General features: G+C 38.4%; 1 protein-coding gene across 1 annotated transcript in view; it reads right to left on the bottom strand.

Annotated features, from left to right (window-relative positions):
• LOC124155469 (CD109 antigen-like) overlaps positions 1-24,431 on the bottom strand; it is a 53,555-nt gene that overhangs the window by 20,187 nt on the left and 8,937 nt on the right. Inside the window, exons 6-20 of the mRNA XM_046529305.1 lie at positions 24,153-24,311; positions 23,754-23,925; positions 20,416-20,598; positions 19,101-19,202; positions 17,828-18,094; positions 17,429-17,575; positions 16,798-16,929; positions 16,663-16,717; positions 15,069-15,267; positions 13,404-13,521; positions 10,637-10,820; positions 7,305-7,465; positions 7,019-7,157; positions 5,598-5,716; positions 1,112-1,251 (exon numbers count right to left, since the gene is read on the bottom strand). Coding sequence (XP_046385261.1) covers positions 1,112-1,251; positions 5,598-5,716; positions 7,019-7,157; positions 7,305-7,465; positions 10,637-10,820; positions 13,404-13,521; positions 15,069-15,267; positions 16,663-16,717; positions 16,798-16,929; positions 17,429-17,575; positions 17,828-18,094; positions 19,101-19,202; positions 20,416-20,598; positions 23,754-23,925; positions 24,153-24,311 — 2,277 coding nt within the window. The remainder of the gene's footprint in view (positions 1-1,111; positions 1,252-5,597; positions 5,717-7,018; positions 7,158-7,304; positions 7,466-10,636; positions 10,821-13,403; positions 13,522-15,068; positions 15,268-16,662; positions 16,718-16,797; positions 16,930-17,428; positions 17,576-17,827; positions 18,095-19,100; positions 19,203-20,415; positions 20,599-23,753; positions 23,926-24,152; positions 24,312-24,431) is intronic.

Consider the following 24,431-nt stretch of genomic DNA (forward strand, 5'->3'; position numbering starts at 1 on the left):
ACCCAGCTATTTTAGCTGTAAATTGTTCTCAACAGTGTCCCAGATGCTCATCAATTTCCCCATTCTCAGTTTTTGAGAACTTCTGATGCTATTCCACATAATTAATCATGCAATCAGGTTGGTATGAAGGGAGGGAAGGCATTAATTTACAGCGCATCCCAACATTCAACTGTTTCATATAGCAGTACATGCGGACAATACGAACATTTACGATCGCAGTGTTGACTTTGATCAAGGTGATTTTTTTTAGAGAAACACTGCTTGCTACAGGCTCCTATATCAAGAGAAGAAGAAAGCTGCAGTTCAGCCTTCATTGGAGAGATTTTTCAAAAAAGTTTGCTAGATGCCATCACACAGCTTTCAATAAAATTAATAAATAAAAGTGCTTCTCTCTCATAGTGTTTTACCATTTTAGTGCTGTTTAATTCATGCTTGACATTTAAACCTTCAGCAACGATATTGTACAAAATTCCTGAATTCTGTAAGTCTTTTGTCTTTTTAGAATAATATATGAAATATACGCGATCCCGAGATATGCTGTGACAAGATGCCACCCTCAGAGGAAATCGAGGTGTAAAAATTTTAAGGTATCAAGAGTGAGGGTTCAACAATTGCATTTTGTTATGCTTCTTGATACGTCTTTTTATTTATAATGGACATTATAAGTGGAATGCCAACTAAAACACCAAGAGGAAGTTTCACTTGGTATCCACACTGAAATTCTTGTTTTTTTTACTTTTATTTAAATTTTCTGCATATTTTTGAAAGACATTATAATGTTTGGAAGGAAATTTCTTAGCTTTTCTACAAAAACACACTTTATCCTTCCAAACATTAAATATGGAATTCTACAAAGTAAAGGCCTCAACAATTCAGTACGAAAGACATTATGTAATTTGAGGAATTTTATTAATTTAATATTAAACATTAGTAAATTTGAATAAAATCTGTGCAGTAAATAAGGTTTTAGTACGCATATTACGCTCTTTTGGAACGTAACCCCTGATTAGTATGGAACTGAATGGTTCGACTTTTGAACATGTTTTCAGGAATGCATTATGTGCGAAAGTCAGGGACCGCCTCCAAGTTTAAAAAAAATAGGGAATCATACCACGTGCTTCCCTTTGGATCCTTGGACCCAAAGGCACTGAAAGAGCCATCCTTTTGGCGGTAGCTCAGCTGCTGCTGATATCCCATTTCAATCAAATCCATGGCTTTCCTCTCCACTGCCGTGGTCAACTGCTTCGTATTCTAAAAAACAATAAACTTGTATAAACTCTATGCATAAAAGCAAAAAATCAACACACATTGCTGACCTTGCGGCTGGCGGTGTAAAGTCCTCCTCGCCTGACAAACCGAAGGTCATGGGTTCGAGTCCCGCCCGGGTAGGTTGCCCCTACCTAGGGCATGGACGTTCTTGCATGTTTATTTGTTACATGTTGTGAAAACCCACATGTAAAGGCCAAATAGCACTGTTTTTGGTGGTGTGGAGCCACTCACAGAGGGAAAAAATTGCTAACAAAAGTGCAAGTGACAACAGAAAATTACGGTACTGAATTTCCAGTTGCATACTCACTAATTAGAGAAAGTATGCAAATGGGCAGCATAGTTAACTCTGGTCAAACCATTAACAGGATTAAAATAGCAGTATAAATTAAAGGAGCTTTTGGATTCAGGAGGCTTTACACTGTGTAAATGGTTGAGCAACAAGGCCAAAATGCTGAAGAATATATATATTACAACAAGAATGATAATAAAATTGTACAATTTGCAAAATAGACCTCAAAATATGGTGATATCCTGCAGATTAGATTGTTTTCAAGGGCCAATTCTAATTTTTATGACAATGGCAGGGTCCAGCAATATCTGAATACAGTAAAACCTAACCTTAACGAACTCCCGCTAAACGAAGAACTCCGTTCAACGAACAAATGCTATTGGTCCGGCCAATTGCCTATGTAAACACATTAGTGAAAACCCCCGATGAACGAACTCCTCTTTTACGAAAACTCCCGATCAACGAAATGAAATTTCGGCGCGATCGAGTGAAATTCACCTCCCAATAACCAATTTTTCCGGTTAAATTTTTATTTTCATGTGAATAATTTAATATTCGTAGCGTTGGAGGGCAAATCAGAGACTTCCACTGAATAAGCCAATCAGAATCGTCATTATTAACCATAACCATAGCCTTCCGTCGTGTGTTTCCGCCGACCCCAACTCGCGGCTCGCGGCGAATTGCGAAAAATGTTAATGCTGACTTTCGTAAATAACTCAATGTCCCAATATTTACACGCTCAAAGATATAATATCTAGAGCTATGTACTTCGAACGCATTCTTTTGACGGTTGTTTAAGATACTATACAGAATTACAACGCGTAAATTCTGAGAAGCATTTTTTTTCACTGGCCGCCATCTTGGATAACTTCTTTAAAAATTTAACTAAATTACGGAAGATACAATGTGCGCGCTAGAAGATGAAAGCCAAAATTTGCATCTATTAATTATCTTTAAAAATGACTCAGTAGTTACTCTTGTTTCATTCACATTGTTTATTTCAACATCATCTAAAAAATAGGAGAAACTTTTGCATTTGCCGCAATCTTGGATAAAAAATATTCGCACTTAAGACACGAAAGCCAACATTTCCCATTGATCTAGACGTTACTTGAATTGAGTGCTTTATACTAAAGGTCGGTCTCTGTCTGTCGGCGATTGTAGCGATGTCCTAACGTGATGTGAAGCGGTGTTGATTTTCTCCTGAGAAAAAGGTTTGCGACGCCCGTCAATTGTTGCATGAAGAAGACGACACAGTCTAAACATGCCATGTTTAGACTGGGCCAATGGTGATGCCTCACCCCTGTGGTAGCAGCAAAAATCCATGAATGACAGCGGGATTAATTCAGTGGTGGTTGGCGGGAGTTGATGCACTCATGGGGAAAGTAGATTTCTTCCTCGATCGCTGCACGGGCCCAAACATAGGACTAACAATAAAAAATGTGCGTGTTATTTTCTTCCCCCCAACTGCAATAGCTAAGTTGCGACCTCTCAACCGAGGGGTCATTTCTGCGGCAAAGCGGCATTACCGTCGGATTTTAGTGGAGTTTTTGGTTTGTCGAATGGATGTAAGGGATCGGCGAAATTGAAGAGGACCATTTTGCAGGTAATGCAAGGGCTTTGCAAAGCTTGGAAGCGTGTCGCACCTGTCACCATATTTAGTTATTTTGCAAAAACCGGGTTTGCAGTCAACAGCATCATTATCGTGACTTATTTTACTTCAAGAACTCCTGCATGAGGCCTTCCAAGCTGTTTTCTTATCGGGAGTTGTCAATCCGGTTTGCAGTCAACTGCGACCACGCGATGGAGAGTGATGACGAAAGCCGTGAATCCTGGCAGGGTCTCTCAAAAGTCATGAATATTGAAGGGTCGTTTGATTAGTTCACTAGAGTAGACTCAAATTTAGTTATTCGCGAAGTCATCGAACTGAGGGTTGCAGAATATAATATCTCGAAAACTCATTTTTCAAAATCGTGACGTATTTTACTTCGAGAACTCCTGCATAGGGCCTTTCAAGATGTTTTCTTATCGGCAGTTGTCTATCCGGAATGCGATGGAAATGATGCTAGTACAATGAATTATTTACGAAGCCCGCGACCGCAAATATTGCTATGGAGTATTCTGGATTCGACTACTATAAAGAAATGCTGCCACCCACTGAGCTTTAATGGGTCGACGAAAGTCGCACTCGCGCCGTTATGGTAGAGCGATCTTAATTTCATGATGAAGCTATAATTGGCGCTGTTACTTTAACTTTATATTAGTAATGGTCAAATCTATCGAATTCTTAATTTTTCAGTGTAAACTTCGCGAATACATGTACTCTATTTCAAATATTGAGAATAAAGGGATGGCCTCGCACTCACCGCTACGTTGCATACATTTTTGAAAACCGATGAAAAAGCACGCGAAGTGATTGAATAATACGAACTGAGGCTTCCTAAATGTGGTCTATTGCCCGCGATTTGCATTGCAGCTGAAGAAATAAGCACTGTTTTGAAGTATGCGAAGGTAGAATGAAGATAACGCATGCAGACTTGCTTCAATTTCCGTGCCCCTAGGATGTAGCAACGTGCGTATCACCTCCGGGGAACGAACTCCCGATCAACGAAACGGCAAAATTTCGGTCCCTTGAGTTTCGTTTAAGAGAGGTTTTACTGTATATCTGAACATATTTGAATATATCTGAATATATTTTTATCATTTTGGACATAATCTGAACATAGTATCATTGAATCTGGGGAGAAGTCACACACTGTCCAGCATTTCGCCCATTCTTTCTTCCAGCGGACAGCGGTTTTTTTCAGCTCCAGCTGCGCCACACGCCCAGCTATTTGAGTTCGTCACAATCGTGAGTTAATGCATAATTGTGATGCAGTGGTGCATTCTGCAGGATAACCACACTCCTGGATGCCTTGCATAGATTTATCAAAATACAAACAAGGTCACGAGGTTACGAAAAATTTTGTTCGTACATCGAGGACTAACTGCATACAATAAGATATCAACCCTGGATTGCGTCATACCGCATTTGTCTTCTTTCGAGAAAATAAAACGAATGTGTTTGTTTTTATATATTTGCATTGAATTTAATCTCGTGCATCATACACTTGACTCTGAAGCTATTTCCCAGCATGACTATAAGTATGGGTGATTAAAGAGACAAGAAATTTCAACCAACTATGATTTTTTTGACGATTCCTAAAAGAAATATTCACACGAACTTCGTTATTATGAAACTCTGCTTTTTCAGTCCTGTGAACTTTGTAATAATGAGAGTCTACTGTACCACATCAGTCAGAATTTCCGTCCCCATGAACAATCTCCCAACAGGAATCTACTGCAGCTACTGCCTTTGTAAATTCACGTCCTCCAATCCATGACAACCCTTTGCCCATCCTAAAATAATGCAACCCAAAATACATCCATTCAAAAACCCCCATTGCAACAAAGTCACCATTTTCCCAGCACTGTTGAATAATGTAAACGCATAAAATTGATACAATTGTTGATCTCGTTATTCTTTCTTTTTCTTTGAAACAATCCAAGGGCGAGGGGCATTGTATTTTGGGTTGAATTAGACGCTGACCCATGCCACAACTTGGTGGTGCCATTTTTTAAATTGTCATTTGCTATTTTAAGAGTGAGTGATTGTGATAGCAATTCAGTATAAACCTGGATGTGGTACAGAATGGATCAGCAATGGAAAGGGGCCTTCAAGAAATTCCTGGGCTGCATGGGTGAATTATGACATTTGATTATTCAGTGAGTTTAGCCGTGACTCCACCTTTCAGGGTTCTTTCTCTACAATAGTATAGTCCTTAGAGACATCTGAAGAGATTAAGCTATTCAGCAGCAATAGAATTAAACTCTAGAAGCCAATCATTCAAGCTCTGAAAGTTCAGTTCTTCCACAAGGAAAGTTCCACTAATTATTCTTAGAATAATTAATAAATACTATTCTCTAAAATGATTTGAGAAACTTAATTATTCAAATACTTAGTCAATTAGAATTGATAGAACACTAGCCATTTACATACCTTGAGATACTCGAGAACAATGATGTTTGGCACTAACTTAGCCATATTCTGCTCACCACAACCAGTAGGCATTCTGATAAGTTTCATCAAATTGGAAATAGTGTGACCAAGAAGATCTCCTGAGAAAATATTTATTGCAGAAGAAATACATTAGAAAAAGAATATACAACAAGAATATGATTGATGAGCATACATCAAAATTTTAATTTTTGATGATTCAAAGAAATAAGGCTAGAAAATAACTAAAATCTCCCGATGCATGAGTGGGCACATAAAAAAAAACGAGCACCTACCCAAAGGATTAATCACAAGAGGACCAAGGCTATGAGGTTATGTAAAGCATCGCAAACTATGAATGTGAGACTAAAAGGTAAACTTAGGTGAGGAAAAGCTTAAGCAGATAGAGAAATTCAACCATTTGGGCAGCATATTGGAGGAAAATGGATATAACAGTAAAGACATCGGGAAGAGACTTGCATTAGCAAAGTAGGAACAGGAGCCCATGAGAGGATCTGGAGAGTAGAGCTTTATGGTGCAGAAACATGGACACCTGGGAAGGAGGACGAGAGAAGACTGGAGGGATTTAAGATGTAGGTCTGAAGAAGAATGGAGGTGAAGTGGACGGAGAGGATGAGGCGCTGGATATGGTGGATAAGGAGAGGTAGCTTCTAGATGAGATACAGAGGAGCAGATACAAGGTATGGATGGAGCAAGTGGTGAGAGTGGGAAGGGGATGTTGAAAACAGTGTTAGAGGGTAAAATGTTAAGTAAACGAGGGAGAGGAAGTAAGTGAATAGGATTTTTTGATAGATTGAAAGGGAGAAGGCTTTATCGTGAATTGAAGAGGGAACTTCATGAGGCTGTCAGAATACTTCTTAAGTACTTCATGGAATCCTTGCTTAATCATTAGAATACTTTAATATAATCACTATAATAATAACTTACATGATAATAGTATTGGGTAAGTGTACACTAATGGGGATCATTAACAACATGTTTACACCTTCCCAAAAAAGACTAGCGCATATTGTTGGATCGAAAATTCAACCTTGTGAGGTTTCCTGTTAAATTTACCTCTCTGGAGCATGTACCCATTGATAACCTCTGGAGCCAAGCTCTCACTTCTACCATAACGTAATACCATGTCATTAATTACTTGATATGAATTAAATAATTTTTTGCCTTCAGTAAAAGGCTGGTGGTCAATATCAATGCATTTTACAAGCTCTTAGACTTCAATTATCAAGGACATAGCTAAATAAAAACATCACTTGTCAAAAAATTATTGACATGGCAGTTATAAGTTGAACATCTTCAGGAGGCCTAGAATAAATTCCCTGGCCAAGGCAATTAATTTTTTGGGATGGAATTTTTGCACTTAAAAAGATGAATTTAAATTGACTCCATACTTGACTACTCACCTACAGCAGATACAGATATCACTTCTGAATTGGCCACAAAATTGTGAGGTAGATCCACAGACACATTGGCAGAGTATGACTTGGCATATCGCAAGTCCACAAAGAACGCCTTGTTCATGTGCACAGTTTCTCCTTCAGGCTACAGAGATACAAAATGAACATGAATTAATAGGTTTGCATAGGTAAATGATCTCCATCTAATAGTATTGTACATCCAATTGGAAAGAATACATCTATGAAGCATGGTTTATTTCTAAACCCATACCTCACGAGTGGGCCAATTTACCTTCACAAGCAATCTCCTAGTTTTTGAGTCTCTCAATGATGTGGATGTGGTGGCATACACTTTGATGTCAATTTCTCCAATTTGCTTTGGCTTTGCCATGAAAACAGAAACAACAGTCGATGAAGGCCTCACCATGACCACAGTTTTCTTCTCCAACAAACCTGTTCAGGAGATGAGAATGGAAAGAATTGTTCATAACAGCTAACCCCCGACTATCTATCCCATTGACAGCCTCCAAATCATTTGGCAGTGCCATGTGAAGGAAATAAGCTGATTAAAAATCATTGGCTAAACTAAAAGAATCTAAGAAGGTACTCAAAGCCCAAGGGCACATTATAAACAACTAGTGCACTTGATGCTGCGTTAAAAACAATAACCTTACATGCATTACAATAACATCCTTTAAGGTTCTCTTTATTTTTAGAAATTGGATACAATCACAGAGAGCCATTTCTGGCAAATACAAAGGATGAGACATCATTATGATATTGCTTCGGCCAAAAATTCATTTCCAAGCAATGAAGTGTGAGCTGAAAATCCCCGAGCTCATAAAAACTATAGATGTGCGAATAGTATCCGCAAATACTCGAATGCTAGAAAGTATTCGCTTTCGAGATCTCAAATAATTATGCTGAAGGTACAACCTCGAATACTTTGAATTTCATGCCTTACACTGTCGCACGCACGTCGTTGTTATTTGACTCGGAAAAATGTAGAGAAGTCTAGTAGTTTAGTGCATGCAGCGCCTACGAACTACATCAAATTTGCGGATTTAGAGCGGTGAAAAGAGCTGGACATGGGGAACTGAAAATGATCGGGTGAAAACATCCGAAAATCCCTGGTTTCCCCCACCAGGAGAACCTCAGTGCCGTGGGATAGTAACTACGTAGCACAATTCCCAAAATCCGCTACCCCCTCCATCCATCAGCCCTCGGCCCCTCCTCCTAAGACACTTTCCTCCTCTCCGAAATCAAACAAAAGTCCCAAGCTCGCACAGGGTTCGTATTACGAAGATCATAAATCAAAAGCTTCAAAAGAAAATATCAAGTTACAGGAGAATAATAGAATCGTGTTTCACCCTTCCCTCTTTCTCCCCACTGACCTTTTCTGCCTACCTGCGTCGAAGTTCCCCATTTCTGGAGGTCAACTGCTGCATGAGTCATCTATTAGCCCAATGACTTTCGGCAATTGATATTATACCTTTATTGGATTAAAATATTAGTAATGTCCACATAATTTAAAAAAGAATAAGACCAAACACGACGTATTTCTGACTTTATTTAAGCATTTTACGCAAAATAATAAATGTTGGAAAGACGAAGAAATACGACGGAGACATCCTGGCAAAACTCTAAATCCTCGCAGCTGAGCTTCTCGGAAGTTGATGCCATATTTTTTTCCGAAAACATATATCAAGTTACAATGTATGAGTTATGCTGTAAATCTCTATTGTCATAGTCACAGACGAAGGAATATTTTCTCAGGATATTTGGTTCCTTCCTGCTGGAAATTTGAATTCATCTGCTATCTCATGAGAACTTCGAAAGATGGACTGAAAATAATTGAAGAAGAAGAAAATCCGGTGGAGAAGCGTGTGCATTTTGGAAAATGCCTCGGATTGTCCGCTAGCACTTAACAGTAGGAGTGGGGGTAAAGCGAGCTACCTGATGAAAATAAGAAGTTGGATGAAGCAGAGTATCAGATGGGCGTGCCGCTGAAAAGGCGTTTGGTAGATAAGAATGTATACATCAGACAGAAATCCATCGTAGCAGTGTAAATGCCGTGACGGCATGCAATCATTATTTTGCAAGGTGGTGAGTCCCCGTAGAATAGTTTAAAGAGATGTTAGTTGAATCAACAATATGCCCAATTGTTTCCATAAAATTAAAATATTCCATTAATCAGCTAAATTCCTGTTTGAATGCTTTAAAGGAAATCACAACTACTCGCCAAAATCTTGTGTTTCCTGCTGCATAGGCAACCAAGTCAAACATTCCAGCATTCATCGTTTATAGTATTCGAGGTACTCAAAATTCGAGGCATTCGAATATTCGAGCAATGATTTAATATTCAAATTCGATATTCGAGTTCAAGAAATCTGCTATTCAACCCATCTCTAATAAAAACACTTCTAACCTAAGCATCTGTAACAAACAAAGCAATGAATACAGCTGAAAATTTTATCATTTTTCGGGGGCATATGTACTAACATAATAATAAAAAATGTTGACAATTAAACTTGGAGGAAATTTAAAGTTTTAGTGCCCATTATTTTCTGAAAACACCTCATACACTTCTGAGAAACACGGAAGTCTGAAGTTGTTCATTTTACACAGCATAACCCCTCACTCCACAACCTCCTCCTCCTCCTAACTCCTTCACCAGAATTTCCCAGCCTTCAAGCAACAATGGCTGTCCAGTGTCCACCCTCTCTCATCTTCCCACTCTCAAAACTCCTTCACCGTTTAATTCCAACTTCCCACCCCCTCCCTCTCCTTTCCCCTCGCCTGACAACCCCCCCCCCAACATCCTTAACCCACCAACTCCCCCTTCCTATTCGAGAATCCCGACAAGCAATACGCCAACTATCAGCCGAATTTGAAAGTAGAGCTCCGAGGATACCAAGCACTTACCTAAGGAAATCACATTGACAAATCACTGGGATTTTTGAGTATTTTCTGATTTTTCTAATTATATTTGTGGTAATATGCTATCACAACGTCGCAATTAATACGTTAAATACATTCATAATAATTTACAATGCCTTTTAGTTGCCATTCATTGCAAAAAATCATCATTTACTGTGACAGTGGTTTGAAGGTTTATGCTGCTTAAGGTAGCCAACGTATTAGACTTTTATTTTCTACCCTAAGAAGAAGTGTTTTTTTATCGGTGTCCCGTAATTATGGTCATTAGAAAGTCTTTCAGTAATTGCCGCGAGCTATTATAAGCTATTTCAGCTATATTTATTAATCCCTGAATATTTAATGCAATTTGAGGTTGCTCCAAAAATCGAAATACCTCATCAAAACATAGAAAATCTTCCTTAATATTTTCTACTTAAATATTCGCGGTGGCTCGACGATTCATCCCCTTGCACCTATGTTATCATCACAACAACATCCTCAATGTGTCGGCCATATTGGCAAATGACGTCAACGCCTTCAGCGCCGCCATCGGTGATTTGAGTCTCGAATACAAACCAGTGTGCAAATTGTACCTTAAAATGTGAACAGTGTTTGCAAGATAGAAGATTAGAGAAGGAAAAATGTTTAATGCCTTAAAAAATATAATTGCCAAATGCAAAAAAAGAAACATGCAAATAAACTCACTGGTAAATTTCTTCTCACTGTTTTCAATGAACTCCAAATAACCCTCTGAATTATCAAGGGACAGATCTACATTTACGTCTTGATTCATATTGTTTGTCACAGCCACAGAAACTGCAATCACCTCTCCAAGAATAGCTGAGCGGGGGAAATCCACGTTGATGTAGAATGGCCGCTTCCCAATGATCTGAAGGAAAAACATACATTTTACCTTAAATCAATAGCATGACTCATTATATAAATTGGCAAGAAGTTAGAACTTAAAACACATTACAGCAAACGATCATCTCGGCTAAAGATGGGGAGAGGCGGCACAAATAATAAGAAAACAAATATGTAACCCAAACTTTCACTTTCATTTCATATTATTTTAAAATCCACGTAAATCAAACAATTTATTATTACTGTCAGGTAAGAATATATCTCTTCACAAACAGATTTATTATTATTTATGCACATTGCCTGTTATTTTAGGTTGCTTTCCGGAATCATTCATAGCTATCTTTTCCCAACCGTGATCTTATTAGCAGTGATAACATGATTGTATTCATATTCCTACTGCTCCATGTAATACCTGGTTTCTGAAAACCGAACACCCATGGCTGCAAGATCACGGATTCAGAAAATTGGTTTGCACAAATCCTTCGAAATCACTGTGAAACCTCGGAAACTACACTGTCAGGCACGTCACTGCATAGTCGCATCTCATGCAAGTTGCCCGTTATGCAATTGCTGCGGGACACAGTTCCATGATCACTGAACGCAATCATGCACCGTGATGTTTCGTTGATCACCCCATCGCACAGCTGCGATTATAGGAAACCTGAACTTTTGTCAATTTGTCTATGCAGGCGAGTGCCTCGCTATGACTCATGCTGTCTCTTCTTCTTCTTCCCCCACTGCCTTCACTTCTACTACATATTCCCTTCCTCTCTAGTTTGACCTAGACTGGTCACAAAGTACAGTGGAACCTCGTTAAAGCGAGTACGGGCTATAGCGACACCCCCGCTATTACGAGAGATAGCCGATGCACCGTCAATTGACCCTATAATAAGCGTGTTAAAAAATTCGTTTTTACGAGACCCTTTCGGTGTTGGCTCTCGCCATAGCGAGGGTTTCACCGCCGGAAGACTTTCATGAAGACTCCTTAAACTCTGTAATTGCTGGCGATCTGTTAGAAATGAAGTTAATGGAGTGCTCAGTCTCAAATTTATGTGGTAAACTGTCGTTCGATAAATATAATGATGACGAAACAATGTTTGCATGACTTTTATTCAGTGCGGCGCTTATAAATTGTTTGAATAGGTAGTCGTTATTTGAGTAAGGAAATTTAGTGATGCAAAAAAACATCGCCTTTCGTCTGGTTTTATGCTTACGTTTATCGGATAGATGTTTATCTGTCGCCGCACCACTCCTGTTCCTGTATATATGTTCGCAACAGGTATATTGGCTATCATTTGCTCCACCTCCGGTAAAGCGACAATTCGCTATAGCGAGTGTTTATTAGTGCACCGTGGGGTGTCGTTATATCGAGGTTTCACTGTAAATATGTCCGAGTGCGACAAAATCTCCCGTTCCCTTGGGCCATATTCAACCGAATCCAAGGTCACACTAATAATTGCACATTAGCAATTCGAAATATACAATTATAGATGATAGCCAACATATCACTTAATTTGTGAATGGTTAACAAATGAAGAGTCAAAAGTAAATAAAATAATTCCATTTCACGAAGGGGATTCTAATAGAAATAATAAGTCTGGTGTAGCCTTGCATTAAAATGCAAACATCCTGGTGCTTTTGCGTCCGATTAATTTTTTTTTATACAGATCGCAGAAAACATCAAAGTGTTAAAAGTCATGCACGGATAGACTGCATCCAGATAATCGGGAGTCTGCTGTACTTGGTGACTGGTTGTGCATTGAGAATCAAAGAAAACAACATACCATTGAGTCTTCAATTCTGAGACCCTGAACTCACAATAATCGACTGCACGTCACTAAGCTGCTGAGCACATGAATTGCATAAACTAATAGGCATCATAATATGCCTTTTTTCCTCAAGAAAGTCTGCAAAATTTTACTAGTTGTTTTATGTTTCAGATATCCTTGAGAGGATTACAAGTGCAATTAATCAATAGCTTTCGATAATGTAGGTTGCATTTTCCGGGTTTCACCGCGTCGTGGTTGCGTTGGTGACAACAGTTTCTCCTGCATTCCAGCAGGCGTCTTCAGGTCGAAGTGATTATGCCGTGTTTTGGCCGCCGTTATATAGGCAGCCCAGTGGTGTAGGTTCTCCCTGATTGGTCGCCTTGCGGCCAATAGCGTAGGGGTATGGGGCGAAGAGTCTCTTCCTCTTGTTAGCAGCCAACTCCACAGTACATGGAATGCTGGCCTGCTGGAATGCAGGAGAAACTGTTGTCACCAACGCAACCACGACGCAGTGAAACCCAGAAAATGCAACCTAAATTACCAGCGCACCACGGAAGCCTTTGCACCAACTTCATAGCTTTTGATGACTGCTAATTTGCGGGTTCTCCAGCTGCGTCTGTCGTTTATGTCGGTCAACCATAAATGACAGACGCGGCTGGAGAACCTGAAAATTAGCAGTCATTGTGAACAATGCCATGGAAACCTACGCACGAATCAATAGCTTTATCTTGTATAAGTAATAAAATTAACATCTACAAGTAAAAAGACAAATAACTACGATGAATTATTCTCTATTGCACAATCTTATGATTAACAATGCTTCTCCAAGCAACACAAACCTTGATTTCCTTGCGGAGCAGGCCAATGCCACTAACAGGGTCTAACGAGAGAGCAGACACAACCCACGATGTCATGCTGTCAGGAAGCGTGCGACGTATGGTCACCTTCCCATCAGCTCTGCAGTAGCAAAAGAAAATAGAGAAAAGGAATGAGCATACTACGGAGGACGAGTAAGAAATGAGAATGTATCCTTTAATTCAGATCCACCAGACCTGATATGTCACAAAAGGAATCAATTATGTACATAATGTCATGCTAAACCCAAATAACTATGAAATTTTACCCTTTTAATGCAATGCTCTAAGACACTATTCAAACATTAGAGATTAATATTTTATATTGAAAGACTCAAGGCCTTTGTAACTGGAAATTATTTTTGGGGTTATTCATATGTTTACGATAAAATACAGCCTACGTTTCTTCTACCTTGCGGTACACTTCTTCAGGACAAATACACAATGGAATGCCAAGCATCAATTTATAGCTCCATGGAGTGGCAAGGAAAAGATAATTGGTAGAGAACATTCTTAGATATTCTTTCTTTTTCTCTCCGAGGCTTTTGCTGCATTGCTGCAATGCCATATTCAACTGCTCTGCAGACAATGATGCAGTTTTATATGTTGGCTATGAAATTTTGTGGTCAATGCAGGTCACATCACATACAAAAAGCGTCAGCTACATTTTAAAACAAACACAAACTCCAAAAACATTTGAAAATAATTTATGGAACACAAAAGTTTCACCAATTCAACAGCCTCAGTTCTAAACCAAAAAAGTATGTAATTGTAATTTCAAAGAAAATTCAATTCACAAAGCACAACCTCAAGGCATCAGTGGTGTAAGAGGTGGTCAGATGTCATACCAACTTTCCACTTTAATATCCCTGACCTTTCCCTGATTCTCAGACCTAATTTTTCAAAATTTCCTGACTTTATATTAATGGCAAAGCAATCATTTATGGCATTTAATTGAAAAATTTTGCTAGGTATACTGAAAAATAAATCCAAACAGTAGCAGTTTTAGCAACTAAAGCTACTTGACTACTAAGCCACTTAAGGCAACTTGACTTTATTTCCAAATCAAGTCAAGCAGCTTTAAGTAGGACCTACCCTGTGAAACTGAGCCAGGACAGCAACTAAACATCCATCTTTCTCCACAAATACATTGAGCCCAACTATAACATATGTAACATCTTTTTGCTGTGTCTCTGGAATTTTTCCCACACCATAATCTAATTTCCCTGAAATCTCCATGACTTCCAGTACCAAATTTCATTTCCCTGACCAGCATGAACCAAAACAGTAAAGCAGAGCAGCAGGATATGATGGCAAAGGGAGAACACAAATAGCTCCATTCAGTCCTTCTATCGTCAACACACAGTTCCCTTCAGGTAGAGGAAATTCAGCAGCAAATAAAGCAATACATGGACATAGAAGTCTCCTACAAGATATATGTAAGAGCTTGTTTCGATACCTCATGAAAAAAAGAAAAATATTTTCACTCCAGTGTGGCAGGACACCCACATTTCCATCTAGCAGAGTTGTCATCTTTCAGAAGAATAATACAACTAGATTTGAACACATGAAAGGCAATGCTACAATGACAGTAACTGGGTTAAAACTGATTCAACAAGGTAAGGGTCAACATGATACATATGTACTAACCCAGATGAAACGTTGGTGAAAAACCACGTGTTGGCAGGCTCTGATATGAGGTGCACCCGGGGTCTGTAGTTCCAAGTTGGCGCAGGGATGCGAGAGAAAGCGTAGGGGCCGGCCAAATGAGGCCGCGTGGCGCCAAATGTGGGGCTGGACCCCCCACTCCCAAGCCCAGCCACAAACAAAGGCTGATCCTTGGGGTTGGCTGCAATGAGGAAACAGACACAGATGCATTCAAGTGACTCAGGAACAACCAGCCCACTATATCTCCGCTCCTTACATACATCCCATCTCTTATGTAGCCCTTCTCCTATGAAAGAAGTCGTCTCTCCACAATGCCTCAACATTCTCGAGGTGGCAGCAACTGCTTGAAGGTAATGGAGTTAGCACGTAGTTCCAATTTTTGCTACGCCAATACATATACTCATACACCCATGCCTCACTTAGTGCACTGTTGATTAGCATAATTTCGATATAGCACAAATTCGTTCCTCGGGGAACATCCCAACACTGCTTAGACTTATCAAATAACCTTAAAACTTTCTCTTGATAAAATATGAACTTGCGCCAAGTTTTAGAAATCCCAGTTTAGACGAATGTTAAAGGTCAATTTTACCCACATTTGAAAAAGGCCAGATGATGCCCATCCAAGTGATGCCATTCCAAGTGACGTCACAGGGACCTAGATTCTATAGGAGTAGAGAGAAGTTTTACATCATCTGAGATTACCAATGCATGCATGAGGCACAGAGCTCAGGGAGACATTTCTTAATAATCACCAATTAAAAGTGCCTGAGGTCAGAAAGTTTCCTTCGTTTGATAGGGTATTAATAATCCTTATTTAAGCCAAGCGCTACCTGCTAGCTGGGTACTCTGCCACCTGCTAGCGGCGCTCATAGCCTCACCCCAAGGTCACCTCACACTGCGGCAGCGGGAACCAGAATGACGTTACACAGGCAATAAAAAAATAATAGAAAAACCACCCTATTATGACAATATTCTTGCTCTATTGAATCTTTTCTCTCTAGCTGTTCGGAAAAAGCAGGCTGGTATTAATTTCCTACATGCAATTCTGAATGATAACTCAGTTTTTACGAATTATTACCACTGATTTCCCTTCAAAGAAATTTATTCACTGATTTAAAGCCTTGCAGAAATTCCTATCAGAGTGGCAGCCTTAGGGTAGGGTGAGAGACGGCTGCTTGGCCATACTCTTATCCCATAGTCACTCTCATTGGTTAACTCTTTGTTGATGCTCTCTGGCTTTACGTAGTGATCTCTACATCTTACTCGAGGAACTCAAACTCCTGCCAACAATTAAAACCAACGTACACTGCAGGGGCCATTGTTCAATACAGGGGAAGGCCAAGTGGACAATCAGGAGAAATTTCTGGATTAATAATACCGTATTTCTCCGAATATAGTCCCCCCCCCCCCCTAATTTTGAGGCATCAGTTTTGGGAAAAGTTAAATAAATGCATTTGAATATAGTCCCCCCCTTTACTTTTACAACTTTTACCACAGGCATTTTTGAAAAAAAGGGGGGACTTCATTCAGACATATAAGGTACAAGTTTGGAAAAAACAGCAATTTTACTCACCAATAACTGGCGGCCTGTACCACTGCCCATTACTCAGTATTACAGCAGCATACTTCTGCAAGGAAAATTTGCGATTGAGAAATAGAGGCCAACCAAATAGTTTAAAATTACAAGTGCACAATGAAGTTAACTCACATCAAATAAGTCCCCATCTTTTTCAGGAGATGAGTAAAAGTAACTGCTACTATCCAAAATGGATTGGAATTGAGAACCAGTGGCTTCACTTGATCCTCCTGAATACGATTCAACCTCTGCCAAAATCAAAACCTGGAAAAAAAATTATATGGTAAGTCAAGTAGGCTTTGATGAATTTCTCAACAATAAGTTGGTATTAGATAATGTTGTTCAACAGCTGCCCTGAAGACAGTGCAATAGGAAGCATCACCAAACAAATGCCAAATCTTGTGGAAATCACAAGTAGACTCCTCTACTAACTTCCCTCAAAATAAATCATAAGAGCTGAGTCTAGGGTAGAAAACAAGAAGAATAAAATCGCAACTTTCACATAAAATTTTGCGAAGCAATTATTTTGATGGCTAATTTTCTCATCATGTGGCTGGATATTTTAAGAGTCCATCGCTCAAATCTCAAAAAGGATATGTAGGGAAGGGAACGGTTCCATGGTCATGCTTTTTTAAGGGATAGGGGAAAATGCATTCAGTGGAGTGAGATTATGAATAGGAAATGAAGGACGAAATATGAAGATACTATTAACAAAGTGAAAAAATTTCAATACGTCAGACAGAAACTACAAAATTATACTTACGGGTGAGAGATTGTAGTCATTTCCAAGCATGTTTACTTCTTCATCGACACCCATGATAGCCATGTGTGAGTAAGGTTTGGCAAAAAAGGTCATTGTCACCTCAGATCCAGGTCTCGATTCAACTTGTGGGCTCATGTTGACAGTCACCTGCAAAAATTAGATTTCTATTCATACAACATAAATGAAAATTACTTCCAGAAATCCAACATAAAAAAAATACGAAAAATAGTCAACAGGAGAAACAACACTTGGATATATTGAGGAATACATTTTTACGAAATTGAAATTATCATAAATGGCGCTGGGCATATAGCTTTAGTTCCATGAAGATATATCAAATCATCCAATCAGTTCATGCCCAGTAAATGATGTCGGTAGTAAGACAATTTAAGTGCTTACAAAGTTTTGCAAAGTGTTGGCGAACTTCACGTTCAACGCAGCAGCCACAATTTCTTGAGTGCCAGGTGCGACAAAGAATGCGATGACACGAGCCACGGGTGCCATTGCCAACGTGGCGAGGAATTTCACCGAGACGCTCTTGGGAGCGGGGAGGAAATTCTGCGGGAGTGTCCTCGTGACCAACACTTCCCCTCGCCCCATCACCACATAGGTCACAGCGGGCAGGCCGACCGACGAAACTATCTCCACCTCCACCTCCTCATTCACCTGCAACACAAATCAAATTCAACAATGCTAACGATTGCTACCTCCAAAAGACAGCAAATGATGCACTAGTTAGATATAACGAAAAAAATTTGTAAAAACACATAAAAAATGTGAGATTCCACGTATTCGTTTATTCTGATTCCGACTCTGTTCTTGGCAAATGTTCTTGGTTATTAGTTAAGTGATTCACTTTAATTCGCTGATTTTCAAAAGCTATCAATGATTTTTTGCTATGGTATTTTTTAACTGCCTAAAGTAAAACATCAAGTCATCTCACAAGCAATTGGATTTCCTCTTATGGATGCCATTTAAATCTGCTATAGAAGTTTCCATATTGCCGTTAGTATAGATTATTACGATGCCAATTCTTGTTGGTTTTGTTCCGATTTCAGTTCCAAGCTCAAGAACTGCTAGATGGAGAACAGATAAAACCAACCCATTCCTATTTAAAATTATATTACATAATAGCAAAAGGTGATAGGGTCTTTCACTCAGACTTGGAATGGCAGTTCATGAAAATAACTGGGTAAATAGAAGGGAAAGATGAGTAGATGCACTGAATTTTTGAATGTACATGAGTAACTGTGAAACTATGAGTACAGTTTATTAAAACAATATGCATTCATATCCATAGTCATTATAAATTGTGAAAACTATGCCCTCCCACAGTTCCTCGTGGCAACCACAGACTCAATATGCACCCTCAAGAACTTCACAAAAGAAATATGAAAAATATGAGGTCAAAAGATTAAAAATTTTTAAAATGTTATCTCTTCCTAAGTCCATATATGATCATTTATTCTCAGAAGTCAAAGGGGATTTTTAAAAAAGGGATTTATCAACTGGTGCCTCATAAATAATGACATCAATAGCATACTGGAAGACCATAGTCACCTTTAAATTCTTGAAGATAATAAAAATAGGAAACAGAAGAAAATATAAATTTGGACTTCCAGAGGAGAGGAATGCCATGACGAACAGCCTATTGTGCTACATATTTGCCTACCTTTGGTTCCCTAGTTTTCAGTTTCAGCTGCATGTAAGACCGGCTGGGTGAGAGAGACGGATGAACAGTGGCCTGAAGCAGATTGGCATCTGGATATTCTGCCTACAAAGACAAGAATCCTTGAAAAGTGACGGACCATAAGTGCTACAGACAAACATATTAATCAGCTTCTCAATATACAGTTGGAAATCTGCTCACAAAAATAAAAAATACTGAGCTCATTCATAAAAAGATCAAAATTCTTATGGGTATTTTACATAACACACACCCTAAATTACATCCTTACATAACTCTTCTCCTCCTTAGCAGAGATTTTTATAATAAGGATACTGTATACATGCTTAATTGGGCATTAAATACAAATGGAAAGAGATAAGACATGATTTATTTGAAAAACGAAACAGTGAATAATGAAGGTATTAAAGAAAGCAGAAGAAAAATAAACTAAAATATTGTCTCACCAGAGTTAAATTATTGCCCATTATTATTTTTCAGATTATTCTGAATTCACAAATGTACTTACGTACATGTTACTTAAATAATTAAAGAAATAACAAAAATCTAGTGATGGGTCAAATATTTGATCCCTGGATTCAATTTAACCTCAAATTAGTCTAGAATTTTGTCAGATCCTCGAATCCCTGCCCTATAAGCACTTTTTTTATTAGAGAAAATAAAAGAATCACAGCAGGTATTCCAACCCATTGACTCCTTTAAAGCAATCCAAATAATTGATGAGATTGGATAATCAAAATTTCATTACAATGAAATTCTTCAATTACTCTTAAGTTAGTTCCTCATCAGTGATGTACTTGAATAGATCTTAAATCATCCCCTATTTCTTTCCCCACCCTGTTTTGCCCACTCTGGGTGACTCAGAAGCATTCCAGAGTGTCTCTTGGCACAGAGAATAGCACTGTCGAGTCAGATGAAGCACGCAGTGGCAGATGTGTATTAGCACCACTTGGCAATCTACATGCAGCTACACACCCAATCCTCCAAAACACTTCAATGCCATGTGTTTTGTGGAAATTTAGACAATATGTTACTTTTCCCAGGTTTCTCAGCTGTATAATAAGAATGATTCAGCTTATTTGTAAATTAAATATTTTCATGGAATCATTTTGAGTATCTTCAGCCAGCCAGTTTATCCTTGTTAAGCTTTGCCATCACTAATTTGTCCACTTACCTAAGTGAGTTTTAAGAAGGTTACTTCAGCCAGCAAAGACTTGCTAAAATGAATGCCCAAGGATCCCCCAAATGACAAGAGCCATCTTTCATCTCATATTAAGAATGTATGAAGAAGGCTCCTTACCTCAATCTCAAAGAGGGCCGAGGCGTTGGCTTCGAGTGGGGGGTCAAAGCTGAGCTCCACCATTCCCGCTTCATTGAGTGGGTGCAAACTCTCCGAGAGCTCCTCTCCCGTGAAACCAGCCTTCACCTTCACAGCACTCTTCTGTCCCTCCAACCGCCCTCCGTCAAATTTGGTCACCTTGAGCTGGAAAACAAGCACCATTTCAACTTCCACTCGGACATCTCAGAAAAAAAACAATAAGCCCACAAGAAGAGACAGACATGAGATTTAAACAATACAATTCACAGTCGAGGAGATATGTGCAGAAATTCAATGGGGCAATCAGCTGGAAATATCTCTTTTCAAAACCCCCAAAAATTACAAAAATAGAAAAAACACCAACTGGTTGGCTTTAACTTAAGGTTCAATTCATAGGCAGATTTAGGGGGGGCATTGGCCCCCCAGATGCTGAAAAAATATAAAAGATTATTTTTATATGGTTATCATAATTTGTTTTATTTAGTGTATTGTGAAGCCTTAATACAGGCGGTCCCAGAGTTTCGTACACAATGCGTTCCCGAAAACTTGTACGAAAGTCGAACCATTGACTTCCATACTAATTAGGGGTTACGTTCCAAAAGAGTGGAATATACGTACTAAAACCTTTTTTTTCTCGGAATTCATTTCAATTGACTTAATTTTAATAATGTGTTAATAAAACTCCTCAAATCATCTAATTTCTTTCGAAAATACGCAGAAAATGCAAATAAAAGTTTAAAAAACAAGAACTCCGTTGGCTATCGAGTGAAACTTCCTCTTGGCGTTTAAGTTGACATTCCACTTATTACGTCCACTATAAATAAAAGGACATATCAAGAAGCATAACAAAATGTAGTTGTTGACCCCGTTTGGCAGGTGACATTCGTGATCGCGTATATTTCGCATGTTATTCAAAAAAGACAAAAGACAAACGGAATTCGGGTGATATTTCATGCAATATCGTTGCTGAAGGTTTACATGAATTAAACAGCACTCAAACGAAAAAATACAATTAGAAAGAAGATCTTATGAGTTTTATTGAAAGCTATTTGATGATGTCTAGTCAACTTCTTTTGAAAAATATCTTCAATGAAGGCTTTCTTCTTCTCTTGATAAAGGAGCCTATAGCAGGCAGTCTCTCTCCCAAATAAATCACCTAGATTAGAGTCAACTACCAACTATTCCCTTCATTATATACATTCGTACTGTTTGCATATACTGCCATTTGAAACAATTGAATGTTAGGATGCGCAATAAACATCGCGGGAATTAAAAAAAAATTACAGACCAACGTCCGAAAGTCTGAATTTAGCGTACGAAAGTCAAGTAGAAGGTGTCAATTTTGAACATACGAAAGTGCAAATTGTACGAAAGTCGAGTGTACGAAAGTCGAGGACCGCCTGTATAATTAACTTTCTTATCACAATAGAGAGAATATTTTCTACAGTAATTTTTGTATTTTGTTTTCAATCTCAAATCTGTCTGACAAAGAAAATCTGTCAGACTCTTGTGCCCCCTGAGAAAAATATCCTCAATCCACCCCTGGTTGGATTAAAATCTTGCTATAATGTGGAACAAAAAGTTACGCTTTTCTTCAATTTAAAGCTTTCCCTCTACATCCCATTCTCCACAGGGTAATGTTTTCCCTTATTTTTAGTCCTGCAATCAATTGTAAAATGGTCTGCCATTCCTGAAAGCCAGTGAAAAGGAATATGGTGGAAAACATATCTACAACACTACAAGGAGCTATACAGAATAACTAGCAAAAAAAGTAATTAACCATTTATAGCATCAGAAGAGTACTTGAGTAAGCCTGATAGAATAGTTTCTGAAACCTCTTCAGAAAAGTAAAAGTTACAAATTACAATAATAAGGAATGGACAGATCCGGGATTTTTTTTAACGGATTAGCAGCAGACCCTTGATTTCACCTGTTGGATCATTCGATATTTTTGAATACAAGTGCTTATTTATCAATCAAATAGTTTTCCTCAATATTGCATTAAAATTTCACATGAAATAGCACAAAAATATGGATTTCTGCAAGACTAAGTGACGCCCCAAAACTGTATAAATTTTGCTCCACCATCACATTATCATGATTCTTGAAAATTCAGGGCCTCCAACAATAAGGTATTTTAAAAAATGTCAGATCAGATTTTTCAGTGAATATGGAAGTGATTTCATCATACAATGAGACAAAATATCAGCCAAAATATGGATTCCATATATCCAATCAAACCATTTCCAACAATACTCTAATTTGAGATTGAAGTATGATAAAATTTCTCTCCAAATTTCCATCATGAACAGCAAAAATACTGTGAAATCAAACTCCGGTTAAAAGCTAGGAAGATACAAAGTACTCAAAAGGAAATTTTGACATCATTCTCTTTATCCTCTTCGGAAAGACTTAAACGAAGGTGGTAGGTGTGCTCCAATTCACTAGGCTTTTGGTGCATACAAAGAATTATACTACAGTAGATTCCGGTTAATTGGGACATATCGGGACTTGTGCACTTTGCCCCAATTAAGCGGCTACCCCAATTGGGCGAACTCTCTTGTATATGGGCATAAAAAACTTTGAAATGGTAGAAAGAAGACTAAAGAATGTTTGTAATGCAACATAAGTTTATGAAACTATTAATTTGATTAATAAATCAGCGAGTTTACTTAATTTATTACAATTTTCAAGAATTATAAGATTTTTGTTAAAAATATTTTTCATAGCCTTGGGCGACACTGAATGAATGTCTTTTACTAAGTCCTATTAAAGAGAAGTCCTATCCTCTTGCGGATTCTATAACAACAAGAGCTTTCAAAATAGGGTAAGAATAGGAAAAATTGTGAAAGAAAGATTAAATCATAGGTGGAAAATATAAAAAAAAGTATTCTGTAAACAAAAAATTTTAATTTCGTCGCGAGTATAGAGTCTACGTCGCCGACTCATGGCCCAATAAAGCGGCTTGCTGTCCCAATTGAGCGAAGAATACTCTGGGATATTCCTCTATTGGGTTCTGTTCTTCAAGATCTGCCCCAGTTAAGCGGCTGCCCCAAGTAACCGGTGGACCCATTACACGGAATCTACTGTATATTCTTTTTAAACTTGCAATACAAGAAGATGAGACTTTCGATGGACAAATTTAGCTTTAATTTCAAGGATAACTCTAAGAAAATTGCTGTTACCTTTGATTTAGACCACACACACTGCTCCCTTCTTCACAGCACAGAGGCAATTGAAAGAGAGGTCTTTAGTTAGTCCTTGTTTTCTAGTGACTCCTCCCACACATGGAGCTAAATAAAAAAAAAACTTATAATTACCATTGGATTGAATTTGAGTCCAGGTTGATATGCATCTGTAGGTTTCAACAATTCCAGACGATAGCTGTACTTGTGCAGCAGGATTTGGGCAGTAGCATTCTGACGAATACCAGTTAAGGACTCTTTCACCTCGACGTCAAAATTTGCTATCCTTTGGAAATCATCGGATATCCTAAAATATAATTATAATATATTAAGAGCACTTACATTTTTTTTTAATTTCATCCAAAATTCCAAACAAGTCTTCAAAAACATATTTATTTTACTCTAATGCCTTTGTTCCCTCAGATTTAATTTGTTTCACTCAGATGAATGTATGGGAAATGAGTGGAGGTAACTGAAAAGTTTTATAAACAATTTTACAACATTAACGATAAAAATGCATAAAAATGCCCTTACCCAAATTCTTTGATTAAATTAAAGCGTATTGTAGTTTCCCCATCAATTGGAAGCACTTTCCTCACTGGGTTGCGGAAAACTGGCTGCAGAAGCTCCGTATGGTACGCGGGATATGCGGATATCGTAACCTCTCCTTTGATAGGGCGGTCATTTGCATACCTGCAAGGGAAAACATCCATAATAAGAGACGTATACAATCCTCGCTAAGTAGCCATAACCTTACAATGAATGACAAAACAAACAATGACTCAGCATTCAACCTTTCTCTACATTATGGTT

Source organism: Ischnura elegans, chromosome 3, assembly GCF_921293095.1.
Source record: "Ischnura elegans chromosome 3, ioIscEleg1.1, whole genome shotgun sequence".
Taxonomy (NCBI): Eukaryota; Metazoa; Arthropoda; class Insecta; order Odonata; family Coenagrionidae; genus Ischnura; species Ischnura elegans.